Source organism: Grus americana, chromosome 11, assembly GCF_028858705.1.
Source record: "Grus americana isolate bGruAme1 chromosome 11, bGruAme1.mat, whole genome shotgun sequence".
Lineage (NCBI taxonomy): Eukaryota > Metazoa > Chordata > Aves > Gruiformes > Gruidae > Grus > Grus americana.
Window position 1 is genome coordinate 22,962,174 of NC_072862.1, and position 15,287 is coordinate 22,977,460.

The 15,287-nt window shown below is 57.0% G+C and overlaps 1 protein-coding gene across 1 annotated transcript; it reads right to left on the bottom strand.

Moving 5' to 3' along the window:
* Window positions 1-629: 629 nt before the first annotated feature.
* LOC129211525 (uncharacterized) lies at window positions 630-4,524 on the bottom strand. The gene is made up of 9 exons (XM_054838745.1): window positions 4,385-4,524; window positions 3,933-4,004; window positions 3,779-3,850; window positions 3,370-3,441; window positions 2,904-3,002; window positions 2,173-2,280; window positions 1,746-1,808; window positions 1,132-1,306; window positions 630-789 (listed from the first exon to the last, which is right to left on the bottom strand). Exons 1-9 carry the CDS (start codon window positions 4,500-4,502, stop codon window positions 630-632), a joined length of 939 nt encoding a protein of 312 aa, XP_054694720.1. The 5' UTR covers window positions 4,503-4,524.
* Window positions 4,525-15,287: the final 10,763 nt, after the last annotated feature.

Here is a 15,287-nt window from a genome sequence, read left to right on the forward strand (position 1 = left end):
TGATTCTATATTTCACTCCACCTTCGTTGTGAGACTAGGTAACCGGATGTTTTAGGTGCACGTCCAGACACGCTGTAGCCTGCACAGCAGGAAGGGACGGATCAGAGACTTGCCGCAGCGACACTGGGTGTCACGCCTTTTGCCATAGTTACTGCATCACAGTGATGTTAATGGTAATGTTCATCCTGCCCTTGGATGGGGAGGTAGTTTGCAGCACCCCTAGTCGGTAACGGCTCATCAGTTCGGGCCCATTAATTAACAAGGAGCTTTGTTTTGCCTCTGGTACGTTTGCTTGTTAGGCTCATGTCTCGGGAGGTGCTCAATGGCTTCCCCCTTTTCCAGGGTATCCCACTTGATCAGATCCACAGCCAGAAGATCCCGCTGCAATCAACGTTCCCGGCCAACTGCCATAAAACGGGAGCTGGCAGCCCCTTTAAAGGCCTCGGAGAGAGCCCCTTCTCTAACCACGTCGTGAGCAACCTTGGGCAGGGCCGGTGCCTGGTGGGGTTTGCTGTTGGTACCACACGGACACTTGTGCGACAGCTCTCGCTTTATTTGGAGAGACAGGGCTGATCCCCAAAGCTGTTGGTGGGGGTTCTGTCAGCGCACCCCTACCCTGGTGCCCGCCTTCAGCCCGTGGAATAGGGCCAGAGCAGCGGACTCGAGGGGCGCGAGTTTAGGGTCCATGTGGAGGGCAGGCGCGGCAGGCTTTCGGGTCTGGTCTGGCTGTGCAGGCGCGAGGGGTGGTCACCGGCTTCCGCTTGGTTTTGTAAAGTTGTGGCGATGCGCCTGTGGAGAGAGGAGGCTGCTGAGGCCCTCGGCTGAGCTGGCACAGAGGGACTCTCCTCCGCGGCACGGCCCAGAGCCGGCGAGGCTCACCCCCGCGGGCTGAGCTGCTGGCACGCCTTGGCCGAGGTGGACACCTGCACCCGCGGCACCAGGCGCAGGGATGTTCCTCCGAGCAGGCCCCGGAGCGAAGAGGCCAGTTCAAGCCTCTGACAGCAGCAGCAAACTCGGCAGAGCTTTCTGGCCAACCGCTACCTCCCCACTCCGCAGCGGCCCAACTAGAAATGCTTCGTGGCCAGGAGCAGCCATCGCAGGCAGCAGCAGGGGGGGAAGTCAACGACTCACTCTTTTCTCTTCCTCCACCACCGGATCAGGAGACAGCACACCAGTACGGCCAGCACCAGGGAAACCACGCCTGCTGTCGTGTCTGTCACCCAGTGCCAGCCAATGTCTTGCAGACGCGGAAAACTCCTGGTGCTCTGGGGACTGTAGGCAGTTGTGGTTCTCTCGCCGACCACACCTGGAGGAGCAATTCGGGACGTCAGTCCGTCCTGCGCACCACTGGTGAGCTTGTGGCACGTTTGATGTGGCCAGGAAGTTCTCTGTTTCCCGCCAGCGCGGGTGCCTGGGGGCATGCTCCCACCCTTTGGGACAGGTTGTTCCTCCAACCAAAACTCGGGGGGCCCGAAGCAGAGCACGGGGGGAGTGCAGCTGCTGGACCAGTCGCTCCTTTGAGGGCCACGGACAGAAACCGTCCCTGCGGCGGGGACTGCCACCCCCAACCCTCCCTCCCCACGGGCCAGCGCCCACAGCCCCAGGGGACGGAGTCAGGCCTTCTCAAGACACTTGCGCCTTGCCCTCCCCTTCTGCCTCTTCCCCAGTGTGGGCACTGCTTGCGGCCACTGCCCGGTCTCGGGACGCGTCTCCCACGTAGGGACCCCAGCAAGACGGCTCAGTACCTGAGTCCACTTGGAAGAATTCATGCGCACCATCGTGGGAGTCTCCTGGGGGCTTTGGCAGCGCTGCCAAGAAGCAGAGACGACAGGTAAAGCCTCAGCGTGGCTCAGCGACAGGGGATGCAGGAGGACGGGGAGGTTCCCCCTAAGCCCCTGCCCGATCTGGACCTCAGCTGGCGGCAGGGATCCCGCTCTGTGCTGCTCTTGCGCCTCAGGCCTCCCGGGACTCCCGGCAAGCTCTGGGACGCAGCTACAGCGGGAGGTACAGTCGTGCAAGAGTCACGTTTCCCATCAGCTGCGCAACGTGGTCCCCAAACTCCTTCAGCTTTGGCGGCTGACGTGAAGCGCAAGAGCGGGCACCGGGGCGAGAGCCTGCCGCCACACAGCGATCCTGATGGGTGACCCCAGCTGACCACGGGACAGCGGTTACCTGGCATGCCGGTGCCTTGCATCGCCTCCGTCTCTTTGACAAAGGGTGGCAGCAAGCCACTGCTTCCTTCCGGAAACGCCTGCTCCTGCCCAGCCTCTTGGTCTGTCTCTGGAGAAAGGAAGCGGGACAGTTGGCTCAGATGGAACCGTTCCCCGTCAGGGAGATGGCTTCCTCAGGAGGCAATACTGCTCAAAGACCCGGACAAGTTGAGAGCAAACGCCTGGGCTTCGGGGCTGCGCCCAGTCCCTACTCCAAACAGCAGCCACGCCTGACCTGCCGGGAGACCAGCCATCTCCTGGGTTGCATTGCCCGTGGCGCGTTTTCGGCAAACTGCAAGATAACGCTAAATGCCTTCCTGCCGAGAGGACGGGGAGAAGCTGCAGCCGGGCCAGCCGGGGAAACAGCCCTGCTGAGAAGGGCTCCTCCTCCTTCAACAGGAGCTCAGCACACGCCAGGCCTCACACCTGACATCTGCACGACCCAGCTCTGAGCCGCAATGGTAAAACTGGGGCAGCGGCTGCCCCTGGCGCTCGGCCTGAGCCACAACCGGCAGCAGAGGCTCTGCACCATCTCTGGGGCTCGCCAGCACCGGCGAGGCCTGAAACCCGGCGCTGCTGCGGCGAGGCTCTGATCGACCCCCTCCCGCTGTGCGGGCTACAGCCTGTCCAGACGCGCAGCTGAAACCTCCGGCTGTCGAGTCTCACGGCTGATGCGGAGTGAAATACACCCACCGTGCCTTTTCTCCAGTTCCTCCAGCGCTTGCTTTAGCACTTCCAACGACTCCAGGGACTTTTTTCCTCCTTCAGCATGGTTCTTTGCCCTTGGACGACCTTAACAGAAAGTATTGGGTTCAATTTGACAGGAATAAATTACGGAAAGCCCCCGCACAGCCTGTGAGGTCAGCAGAGACAGACCACTCATCCCTGTGATGCCAGCCGGGCTGTAGCCCAGCATCCAGCCGAGGAGCTGGCAGAGCCCTTCCTGCGGGCACCCCCCTAACTAAAGACCCAGAGAAGCCTCCGTCATCTCCTGCCATCGACATTGGCAGAACCGAACCGCAGCAGCGCCGAGGGGATCGCGCGAGGAGAGCGCACACACGTGCCGGTCTCTGTCCTCACGGCCGCGGAGGCGCCCGGCTGGCTGACCTCTGGGCTTTGAGCTGGCAGCTCGCAAAGGCAGGAAAGCGCCAGGACGTACCCACGCGAACTGCCGGAGGCTCGGTCCTGGAACCCAGCCGGGACACTGGATCACCTTCGCCTACAGGCAGGGCTGCAAAGAAGCGCAGGACAGAAAGCTGCCGTGACACAGTTCAAGGTGGTGCTTCTTCAGATCGGAGTGGCAGCGAAAGGACCCCTGGAGCCCACAGCGGCTCTAAACTCAAGCCCAGCAAGCCCGCCGGCTTGGCAGCCGGCACCGGGAGCAGCTCAGGCTCCGAGGGGCCAGCAAAGAGCTCCGCGAGGCAAAGCGCCCCAGGGCACATCGCTGAGGCCGACCCGCTCCCTCTCTGCTCTTCTGCATCCCTGCGCATCGGCCAGGGAAGGAGCAACTTGCATTTCACTCGGAAAGGAGATGCAAAGGTAAATGCTCCTTCCTGCCACCGACTTACCTGTGGGACTGCGCTCGGGCTCCAGGACGGGAACAGGCCAAGAAGTCGGGAAGCCGCCAACCACGAGAGGATCTTAGGGAAAATTGCACGCGAGTAAGCTCCTGCCACATGGCTGGTGTGGGTTCTGTCAAGGAAAGGGACGTGGAGAACTTACCTCCAGGATGCCCCGAGGGCTCCAAGCCAACATCCAGCTCAGAAGCTGGATAACCGTCGCCACCGTCCTCGTCTAGAAGCAAGCACAGAGGAGAAGCGTTTCCATTGCATGTTGGGATCCACGTGTGCCTCAGTGACCTGCGGGCCCTGGAAGGGGGTCAGCTAACAACGTGGCAGCCAGGCGCGGGTGGAGATGGCCGCAGCTGCCGAGGGGCCTGGGGACCTCTTGGCTGGCTCCTTGCAGCTCCCCAAACGCTTTCCAGGCCACGTGCAACACCCCTCGAGGAGCGGACGGACCAACACACAGCCCCGCGGGGCTTTCTTGCCGGGAGAGCTCTCGCGCACCCAGAGGAAGCCCTCGCTAAAGCACTGGAGGGAAAAACCATCCTCCACGCTTCTTGGGGAGAAGGGCCCGCTGGCCCGTGAAAGGCGGCACCAGCTCCACCTGCTTACCTGCTCCCCGTGCTCGATACGGAGCAGCCCGGGCAGCCCTGGCATGCAGGGCCACCAGGAGGAAGAGGAGGAGGAGGAGACGGCAGACAAGAGCCATGGCTCTCTGCACTTGCACCATTCTGCTGCTGCTGCTGCTGCTATCGCCGCTGCTGCTGCTGGTGCAGTCGGAGCCGGGGTCTGAGGGGTCGGTCTTTATGGCTGATGCGGCAGCGTGGGGATCTGTGACCTCACAGCCCTGCTGTGACCTCACAGGCGGGGCGAGGCTGCGTGGGGACGGGTCTCAGGGCGCTCGTGGAGAGCCGCTGGAGCACAGCTGGGGGAGCTGCCCTCGCGGGGAGGGGAGCACGTCCTGTCGGGCAGCTCCGTCCGAGGGCTGGGACACAGTCCCACACGGGGCCGAGCCCGCAGCTCTGCCCTGTTTTCCGGGCGCTGACACAGGGGCAGCGAGGAGCTCACAGTGCCCCAGAACAACAGGGAGCCACAGCCACGGGATTTCTGGCTCCCCGGGTGCTGTTACCAACAGCTCGTGGGGCTGAGAAGCCAGTGACCTCAGTCTTGAGACAAGGCCAAGATCCCGTCCTGTAGGCAGCTTCCTGGCTGGAGCCCAGTTTGGGGCCTTGGGGGACCCCCGGGCTAACGAGTCACTTTGGCTTTACGGGCAAGATGAAGCCTTCACTTTTCCACGTCTTCTCCGTCTGAAATTGAAGGCGATACTTTTGGTCAGGAACCTCAGAGAGCAAAGTCAATCAATAAAACAGAAGAAATAATCGTCTCTCATGTTAGTTGACATGCAAAAGGACACCTCGAGAGAGCCCGCGGTGGGTAGACGCTGCCTGACCAACCTCGTGGCCTTCGATGACGGAGTGCCTGCATCAGCACGCAAGGGGAGAGCGACGGATCGCAGCTCTCTGGTCTTCCGTAAGGCCTTTGACGCGGTCCCCCCGTGACATCCTTCTCTCTAAATTGGAGAGAGGCGGGTCTGATGGACGGACTGTTTGGTGGATAAGGAAGGGGCGGGATGGTGGCATCCGGGGGGTAGCGGTCAACAGCTCAATGTCCAGGTGGAGATCAGTGACAAGTGGTGTCCCTCAGGGCTCCGTCCTGGGACCAGGCCTGTTTAATATTTCACCAGGGACACAGACCGGGGGATCGCTTCAAGTTGCGTCAGGGGAGGTTTAGATTGGATATGAGAGAGAATTTCTTCACCAAAAGAGTGGTCAAGCATTGGACCAGGCTGCCCAGAGAGGCGGTGCAGTCACCATCCCTGGAGGTGTTCAAAAAACATGTAGACGTGGCACTTTGGGGCATGGTTTAGTAGACATGATGGTGTTGGGTTGACGGTTGGACTCGATCTTAGAGGTCTTTTCCAACCTTAAGGATTCTATGATCGTGTGCACCCTCAGCGAGTTGGCAGGCAACACCAAGCTGAGCGGTGCGGTTGACCCTCCCGAGGGATGGGATGTCCCCCAGAGGGACCTGGACAAGCTGGCAAAGTGGGCCCATGTGAACCCTAGGAGGTTCAACAAGGCCAAGTGTAAGGTCCTGCACCGGGGTTGGGACAGCCCCCAGTGTCAATGCAGGCTGGGGGATGAAGGGATTGAGAGCAGCCCTGCCCAGGAGGACTTGGGGTACTGGTGGATGAGGAGCTCAACACGACCCATCGATGTGCACTGGCAGCCCAGAAAGCCAACCGTGTGCTGGGCTGCATCACCCGCAGCGTGACCAGCAGGTCAAGGTAGGGGATTCTGCCCCTCTGCTGTGGTGAGACCCCCCTGCAATACTGCATCCAGCTCGGGGGTCCCCCATCCAAAACAGAAGTGGAGCTGTTGGAGCGAGTCCAGAGGAGGCCACAGAGATGATCCGAGGGCTGGAGCACCTCTGCTATGGAGACAGGCTGAGAGCTGGGGTTGTTCAGCCTGGAGAAGAGGCGGCTTTGGGGAGATCTCATTGCGGCCTTTCAGTACTTAGAGGGGGCTTTTAAGAAAGGTGGGGACTGAGTTTTTAGTAGGGCCTGTAGCGATAGGATAAGGGTAACGGTTTTAACCTCACAGAGGGGAGATTCAGAGTAGATACAAGGAAGACGTTATTTATGCTGAGGGTGCTGAAACACTGGCACAGGTTGCCCAGAGAGGTGGTAGATGCCCCATCCCTGGAAACGTTCAAGGTCAGGTTGGACGGGGCTCTGAGCAACGTGATTGAGTTGCAGAAGTCCCTGCCTATGGCAGGGGGTTGGACTAGATGGCCTTCAGAGGTCCCTTCCCACCCAAACCATTTTGTGATTCTATGAAACCAAAACTGCTGCTGGTGCTGTTTCTCGGTACTTACTCTGCAGTATGCTCCCCGGGGGGCCCTGGTTTGTGGCTGAGGTTCCCAGGTAATACTGCAGAAACTATTTTTTTTTTTTTTTTTTTAGTGCATTCCTCTGTGTTTGGGAGTTATCCCAAAATATAATCTGTTATTGATGGAAAAAACCTCTTGTTCCTTGTAGAAAAACAGGTTGTAAGGCAGTGGGATTTTTTTACGGGCAGTTGTTTTCACTATGTGGATTGATTGCACAGCCGATGCCTGCTTTTATCTGCTCGTGTATCTCTTGATAAAAAATTATCCTTTCTTCTTTATCACCACTGTTATGCAGTCAGAGAGTGATTTTTCTAGTCTTGGAATTTCCTGGGGAGCAGGAGGCAGCCTTTTGCAGAAATGCAGGCTCAGGGTTTCTGAAATGCTGGTTTCATCTCTGGGGTAAAATAAGGTTTTGTTCCTTTTCATTGTGGAGCTAGAGATTAATTTTATTGGAGCCTTCTCATGCCTCTCACTGTTCATTCAGTCTTCTACAGCCACATGCAAGTGCTCACACCTTTCACCCATGCGCGACAACAGGAACTGTAAGAACTGTGCTGTATTGTTCAAAGATTTATTTTGAGAGTAAAACTTGGGATTCTGCCTCTTTCTACTGCCTCAGTACCTCTGCGTATCTCTCGCCAGGCGCCGCAAGGTGGAAGTGATGGGTGAGGGGATGGATAACCTGCAGGCGCTGGGCAGTGCTGGGTAGCGCAAGCAGCAGGAGGTCCAGCAGCCCACTCGTCCCCAGTCCTGCACTAGGGCTCATCTGCACTAGGAGAGGGGGGATACAGCAGAACAGCAAAAAAAAAAAAAAAAAGGTATCAGCTCCAGTAAGGCCTTTTGCCAAGTGTCTGTGAGACCGAGGGTGGTGGTTGCTGGATGCCACACTCAGGTTGGTGGTGACGGGACCCGTGGAGCCTTGCTGCAGGGGCTGGTCTCGGCTGCGGTTGTCGCTTGGTTGTGTGAATTTAGCCCTGAGCTGGAGGCTCAGCCGGCGGTGGGGACCCGCATCCAGCTTTGCAGCGATTCACCAGGCAAATACCAATCCCAGGCTGGAGCCTCTGCCCTCCCCGAGCATTTTCCCTGCTCAGCGCCTTGGAACTGACACAAAAGGTTTCCAAGGGTGGGTTTGTATGTTTCTCCCTGTTTGAGTTACTGGAGGCTGCTGAGGGATGGGCCATTGCTCCCGCGGTCTCACACCCCTTCGCTCGCGGGCAGCGCTGAGGAGGACTGCGAGGATGCCGAATGTAACCTTCTGCCCCGCTGCCCCCCCGAATCACGAGCTGGCTGCTGCCCCCGCACGCATGGTCGCTCTGCAAAGGGCTCCGTGGAGCAGATGTTACCATTAGTTTACTCCTTTGCCTCCGTACTGACGTTTTTATACACACACAGCAGCTTGCGGTCCTGCTGGCCTTTTAATGGAAAGAAAATACCCTGCTCCATTGCAATTTGCTTTCTTTTCCTGGTGCCTGGCCACAGCGGGAGGGGAGCGTCCACAGCCCCTCTCCTGCAGGCAGCTGCTCGCTGGGAGGCGATTCCCCTTCGCACCCCTGCCCCGCTCCCAGTGCGGACGGGAGAGACCTCCCAGGGAAGGGGCCTGGCTGGCAGCAAGCAGCATTGCTATTGCTGCTGAAATACCTGCTTCGGGCCTCCCTTCTTTCTGGGAAAAAGCACTTTGTGCTCTCCTGCTCCTCCTGGCCTGGCCCGAGGCTGGCTCAGCGCGCGTGGCTCCCCGGGGCAAAACGCCCCGTCCGCTGGGCTTAGGGAAGCGTGAGGCTTGCTGCAGACTGATCGCCTCTGCTGAACGTCCCCTCACGCGGGCACCTCCGCAGGACCCGTCTGAGCGGGGACGTATCTCCTGAACAACCTCCTGGTGTTGCATTTTGGGGGGGTGGGATCCCACAGCAGGGCTGTGCTCTGCCCCGGGGGGGGACCCCGGCTGACCCCAGGACCTCTCCCAGGTCTCCTCCCTGAGCTGCGCCCCATGGCTCGGCCCCGAGGGCGCAGCACACTGCAGCGCGGACATCAGCTTAGCACAGGAATTTCTCAGCCTGTCGCTAGTGACTCATAGCCAGAGCGCACAGGAAAACTGTAGCCGCGTTTCAAAATACCAGACGCTCTGTTGTTTCCTTCCCACTGTGGATTTTCCATCGCCCCAGCCTTGGCCCGCCGGCAGCCTGCCTGGACACTCTCCCCACTGTGCTTCAGCAGTGCGGCTGGTCCAGGTCCTCCCGTTTCTATGGAAAGCCCTTCAGGTCAACGAGTCTACATTCCTCCTTACTTGGAAGCACATCCTGGTGAGAGATGATTCATGAATTTGCACCGAGACATTCAGCAATGACACAGTCAGTTCCTAAATGCACCCAGAGCCCACAGGCTTTGTGCCACTGCACGGCCCGAGTCGCACGCGTGTCCCTGCAGGGATCCGGAGGGGGAGGTCGGGCAGGAGAGTGGCCCCCGCAGCCCCTGCCCGTGGTGGTCCTGTGGCCTCCCAGGGTGCAGAGCAGCAGGTCATGGCTTGGCCGAGGCAGCAGCCGTGGTGGGTAGGTGGGCAGTGCAGTGAGGGGCGAAGGATTGCGCACATCTACTACATATTGTAAACATATCTATCTACTACATAGATATGTTTACAATATTATGTGTGAAATATTAGGTATGCATATTTATTAAATACTACAATTTGAGGAAAATTTTGGGAAAGTGGGTTAATCTCAAAGGTATTGGTAAAGAATTATTACCACTCCTTTCCTGGCTTATTGATTCAAGAACATTATATGTTGTTTTTTCTTATAATACCTTACACAAACAACCTCTGTGTCCATGCAACAGTCCCTTTTTCCCTGAGCCTTTGCTTTTTGCTTCCCCCCGTAACACCCGCCTGGGGAACGGGAACCCTTTAGCTCCAGGGTGCCAGGCCAGGACGTCTGTCCCTCGCGGGCAGGGCTGAGGTGGTCTGGGCACGGGTCCCTCTTGTCCTGTGCCACAGCCCCTCTGCGCACAAGGGCCCTGCGGACCTCCAGCGGCCGGAGGAAGCTGTCCCAGCGGCGATGCCGGCAGAGTGCTGCTGGAGGAGCGGCTCCGGCGAAGGCGCTTCCCTGGGGAGCAGCCCAGGAGGAAACTCGCTGCGCTGAACTTCACAGCCCATCATGTCAGCGAGTAAAGTTCACTTTTCTGTATGAACGGTTTTTCCACGCGTCTTAGGCGTGCTTTGGCTGGAGGCGCGCACGAGGCGGCAGGTGCCTCTCCGCCCTTCGGGGTGCACTGGGGTTTGCCTTTTGTGGGGACTGGGGACCAGCGGGAGCCCAGCTGGAGCCCCTGTTCGGGGGCGAGTGGTGTGGCCTCGAGCAGCATCGTGCTTCTCAGCAATTTACCTTCTCCACGTGACGCGTTGCTCCCTTGGCACTGAGCTTTCTTTTTAAAGCCCCCTCTCCCACGATGACGCGTAGCGGTGCTACAGAAACCACGGCACACCTGTCGCGGGCCAGGAGCAGGGTGAGGGTTTCTCCCAGCCCTTCCTGCGGCTCTGAAGGATGCTCGTGCCAGGCGTGGGAGGGGGGAGGCAGAGGAGGGGAGCGAGCCGCTCCGGCGAGGAGCCACCTGCGGTCAGTAATAGAGTAAGTCCTACAACAAACTGATACTCCAGTCTCATATCTTCTTGCTGACAGAATGATTTGTTTCAGTGTTTCGAGCCAGGTTCTTACTTAATTTAACAGTGTATTTGGTAATTAAAAGGCATGGAAGACTAAATGAAAAACTGAGTGAGGATTACAAAAGGAAAAAGGGCTGCTTCTCCCCATAGCCCGTGGATTTACCAGAAAGTGAGTTTTTCAAGCACAAAGGTTCTTGCTCCACTCCAGGAAAAGCCTAATTCAGTGCACCAGAAGGATTTTCACTTGAAACGTTGCTGATGTTCTCATGCTGCCATTCATTAGTAGAGATGGGCTGATTTCTTACTATTCACGTTTGATTTTTGTTTGGAAACAGTAGGAGAAAAAATGTGCCCGCTGTGAAGATTTGGTTCACACAGGTTGGCGTATTATTTCAGCTGCAGAAGTTGCAGGATGAATTCACAGCGGCTTTCCCAGATGAGACTCGGTACCGGCGTGTGTGCCACCGGAGCCTGGAACAGGCCCCCGTTCGGTGCCATACACCACGCCGAGCTGCTGGGCACATTTCGTTTGTTTTCTGGTTTTCAGTGACTGTAATAAGAGCGGCCACCCAGGGTGCTGGGCATCCTAGGCAATCTGTGCAAAATGCATAGGCCAGATTTGTTAGTTCCCCTGAATCAAATCAAACAACCCAGCGATAACATAACCCTGGCGTTGTAAACGTACCTAAGTGGCATTTGAAGCTTTTCGCTGTGAAAAGCGTGGTGCTGTTAACGCACTTCACGTTCAGCTCCAGCGCACAAGTGCCTTTTCTGCGGTTTTTGATCCGAGTCTCTGTGCCCCTCTCCGGCGGTGCTGGTTTTTCCCCCCTCAGGGCCGGACTCTGCTATATAACCTTCATGCCGCTGCTCGTCAGCGCATCCTCGGAGGGAAGGCGCTGGCTGCAGAGGTGCAGGGGGCCCTGGCTGCTGGGGGTGCACAGACTCGCCCCCCGCGTGGTCCGGGCTCCTCCGAGCCATCCAGCCCACGAGCGGAGTGAGGTGGGTGCCTAAGGATTCCCACAAAAACCTATTTTTGTGTGTTCCTGTCTCTTTCTCCTTTTGCTCTTAGTAAATAACTATGATTACAAGAAATGTTGCTTGAAATATTTGGACCTTGTAATAAAAAATTAGCATATTCACTGGAGAGCTTTTTTTTTCCCTTTTTTTTTTCCCCCCAAAAGGCAAATTTACTCTTTGATTTCCCTTTTCCTCACGCATCACCATGAGTTCCTCCATCGTGTCCGAGGGGCTGCCTCTCCCCAGATTCCCCAGCCCCGTCCATCGAACCCGTGCAGCCAAGTGCGTCGGGCGGAGGAGACGCTGGGTTTGGCTGCGGACGCTGGACAAACCAGGCAGGCTGCGATCTTCCGAGGTGGAAATACAAGCGGAACAGAGCAGCGGGTAAGTGGCAGCATGTGAAACAGGCACCCTTCTCGGTGCCGCTGTTAACGATCGCCTTTGGCTGGGCCCGGGTGCAGCAGGAGATGCTGCGGGTGCCCTCGCCCCGAGCGGAGCTGCAGTGTTGCTTTGAGGAAAAATCCCACTGCGAGCAGGGTTTCCGAGAGGGGAGGAGGACCAGGCGTGCTGGAGTGCAGGTCAGAGATCTTTCTTCTCGGGAGCTTGCAGGAGCTTTGCATGGGAGCAAGGAACAGGGGTCAGGCAGCCTCTACAGTGCTCCCTCAGCTGCTGGCGAAGGAAGAGGAGGAAAAACAGGAATGAAAAAAAGCCAAATAACTAAATACTCTCCTCATTTCTTTCCTGTATAAATGGCTTGGTCCGCGCTCTGCTGCTTTCTCCACCTTCCTCCAGCGCATCTCCCAGCACGTGGAAGGAATAAACTGGGTGTGAAGATGGGAAGGGGAAGGAGCCCACGGCACTTTCCCCGGGAAGGGGACAGAAAAGCCTGCAACTTCCAGAGGAGACGAGAGATGGAGAAAAGGGTGAGGAGCCGATGGCGTGGCTGAGGGAGTAGGGAGAAGAAATAAGGGGGAGGAGAGAAATGGTTGGTGGCTGTTTAATTGCAGGGCAGGCAGAGGACGCCAGTAACTCTGAAGAGTTTGGGACCTCCCTGCCATGAGGCAGCTGGCCCCAAAGGTTCATCTCTGCTCCAAGGGCACCCGCAGCCCGGGGTCAGCCAGCACAGGTACCAGGAGCAGCATAAAGGAACTGGAGCTTGGTGTAGAAAGCTACCTACGTGTTGCTGTGCGTTGCCAGCAGGTTTTGCGGCCCGTGCTGAGCACCACGGCTGTGCTGGGCGCGGACACCAGCCTGGTAGATCAGAGGAGCTGGGTACATCTGTGCAAGCTTAGGCTGCCGCCTCGGCTGCAGCATGGGCGCTGAGCGGGCGCTGTCCTTCCTCGCAGAGGAGAACCAGCGGGGCAGGCTGGGTGGAGAGACGCCCCACGTCCGCCTGAGATGGCAGGAGCCCTGAGAGAGTTTGAGTTTTGGCGTTGGTCCTCAGTTCTCATTCCTGCCCCGCGCTGGGGTCTGACACGGGGAGAGGTGCAGTAACTGAAGTTGTATCGGGTGGATGTTTTGGATATGGGTATTTTCCGTAGTTAGTCTGTGGGTCTGTATCAATAGATCTCTGGGTGGAGGGTAGGAACCATTTTAATCTTGCTTGCTACTTAGGAGAAGGCAGAGGATTGGGCTAGAGCCGCAGCTTGTGAGGAACCACCGGGCAGTTATAAACAGACCCAGGGAACGAGCAGCATGGCACCACCTCCATTTGGGCAGAGTTATTAGCCCAGCCCCAGAGCAGGGTGCCTGGAAACCTCTGCAACGCAAATAGTAGGGAGTTCGTTCATACAGCAAAAGATTTCCTGACCTTACCTAGCCTTGCACATTCGCTACACTTCTTCATTTGAACGGTCATCATGGGAGCACTCTGCCTGCGCCGGAAGGTCCATCCTTCCCCCGCTGCCGCTCTGCAGGAGGATGCTCTCCGTAATGCTGCTATACAGTGGGTCTCCTGGGTCCCTACCACTGAAGGAAAATAAATCTGTTTGCAAGAAACAAACAGCTTTGCGTAAACTACAGCTGTGGGCTGCCAATTTCATGTTCTTCCAGCACAGACACACATACCTCCCCCACCATAAAGCGCTCCGTTAACAGCAGCCACGGTACAGCTCCAGGGGCGTGTGGTTATGAGATCATGTCACTCGGGAACAGAAAGCACCAGACTATGCCCTGTGTCTTACAAATACAGATGTGTGGTGATTATTTCATGATAACCATCAGACTTCCTGCTGGAATGATACTTCTAATAATTTATCCTTCAGAAGTTTTTAGGTTGGGATCACCCTGTGCTCGGAGCCGAAGCAAACTGCTGCGCTAAGGTCTGCTCTGTGAAATAGTCCCCGAGATCCTGCTGCTGCACGTGCCGTGCCAAGATGTAGCCGTGATGCGTTTCAAACGATGTGTGTAACCAGAAAGTCGGATCGTTTCTAGCTGGGACGATGGATAGCAATGCTCAGACCACTAATATCACTAAGCACGGTTGCATGGGATTAAATAAGAATACCCTTATTGTCAACCATGTTCCCTTTTTTATTACTGGATAATATGGTAATACATGATTATAGTTCTTTCTGTATGTTTCTTCTTTATATACGTTCATCATCTAGACTCTAGGAGGGCTGCAGCTGCAGCAGGAGTGGAAGCACGCGGGGAAATGACTCACCTCCCATGGGCTAGGCATGGATTTTCGACCCGGCAAACCACGGGAAAACTGACATAAAGGTGGAGCGTTGTGTTATTCGGGGAACAAAATGTCACAGCAAATCACTGCTTTGAGTTTGGTCTGTTTTTTAATAGACTTGTAGGCTGTGAAGTAAGCGTGAAGAAAATGTACTTGTTGTTGCCTTACAAAAGGTCAAGTACAGTAAACACCTTCCGCTGCAAATGATCGAAAGGATGCTGCAGTTACAGGCAATCTGGGCCCTGCTCTCTTCTGGTGGGAGGGCTCTGGCTCTGAAATGAGGAGCTGGTGGAGTTTCGAGCGATAGCACGAGGCTCCCTTTTCCTTTATGGTTCTTAAAAACTCCTCCCCTGTTCCCACTAAATGTCCTGTCTGAGCACCCTTGGATGTGAATTCCAGTTCCATGGTTTCTTCGTCCAGTCCTACAAAATTGCAGAGTCCCTGCAGGTGGGCCCTGGTTCTGTGAAGACGTTTCTCCTCTGCACTTTGCAGTAACGTTCAGGTGCACCCACGCTTCTCCGACGCAGCGCTTGTTGCAAGGATCAGTTTGGTCTCTGTGGGCTTCCAACAAATCCCCCTTTAAACCTGCGCTGGGGGAGCGCAGTATGTGCAGGGGGTCGGAGGGCTCCCTGTATCCTCATAGGGTGGAAAACCTCTGTCCCTCGCCTGAGGGACCTCAACGCCAGGCAGACAAGCTGCCTTCCCCCTCCCTTTCCAGGGCAGTAGGAACGAGAGGACTGGGAACGGTAGCGCAGGGCAGTTTGTTCTCCATCCCGCCTCCCGCAGTCCCTGCCTTCCCCGCTGCCCTTGCAGGAGCTCCACAGCCTCTCCCCGTGAATACACCCCACGGAAAATCCTCTGCTCCCGCGCAGGATTCAGAAGTAATGCAAAAATCTCTCCCCACTTCTCCCCTTCCCAGAAGTCGGGCTCTGCATGTGTGTGTGTGTGTTTGCGTGCGTGCACGTGCCAAGTTTCAGCCCAAAGAGAGTTTTTACACCTGACTTACAACCCGCTGAAATAATTTTATTATGGAAGCAGTGACATAACTTTATAGCAATGCGCATACGCCACTCTCATGCCGGTGGTTTACAACGCTTTTATGAGGTGTGCCTGTAGGAGGTGAGGGCCCAGTGCAGCAGAGCCGGCGGTACCTGGCTGGGACCCCTCCAGCAAGGGGCCGGGTGGCCACAGGGTGCCCGGCGGCAGCCGCGGTG

What these genes read in the sequence shown, in the direction of transcription:
- LOC129211525 (XM_054838745.1), bottom strand. Translation starts at nt 4,502, where the DNA reads ATGGTGCAAGTGCAGAGAGCCATGGCTCTTGTCTGCCGTCTCCTCCTC. An exon ending in GTATCGAGCACGGGGAGCAG is followed by an intron (nt 4,005 to 4,384) that starts GTAAGCAGGTGG and finishes GCTTGCTTCTAG; the next exon opens with ACGAGGACGGTGGCGACGGT. An exon ending in TGGTGGAGGAAGAGAAAAGA is followed by an intron (nt 790 to 1,131) that starts GTGAGTCGTTGA and finishes CTCTCTCCACAG; the next exon opens with GCGCATCGCCACAACTTTAC.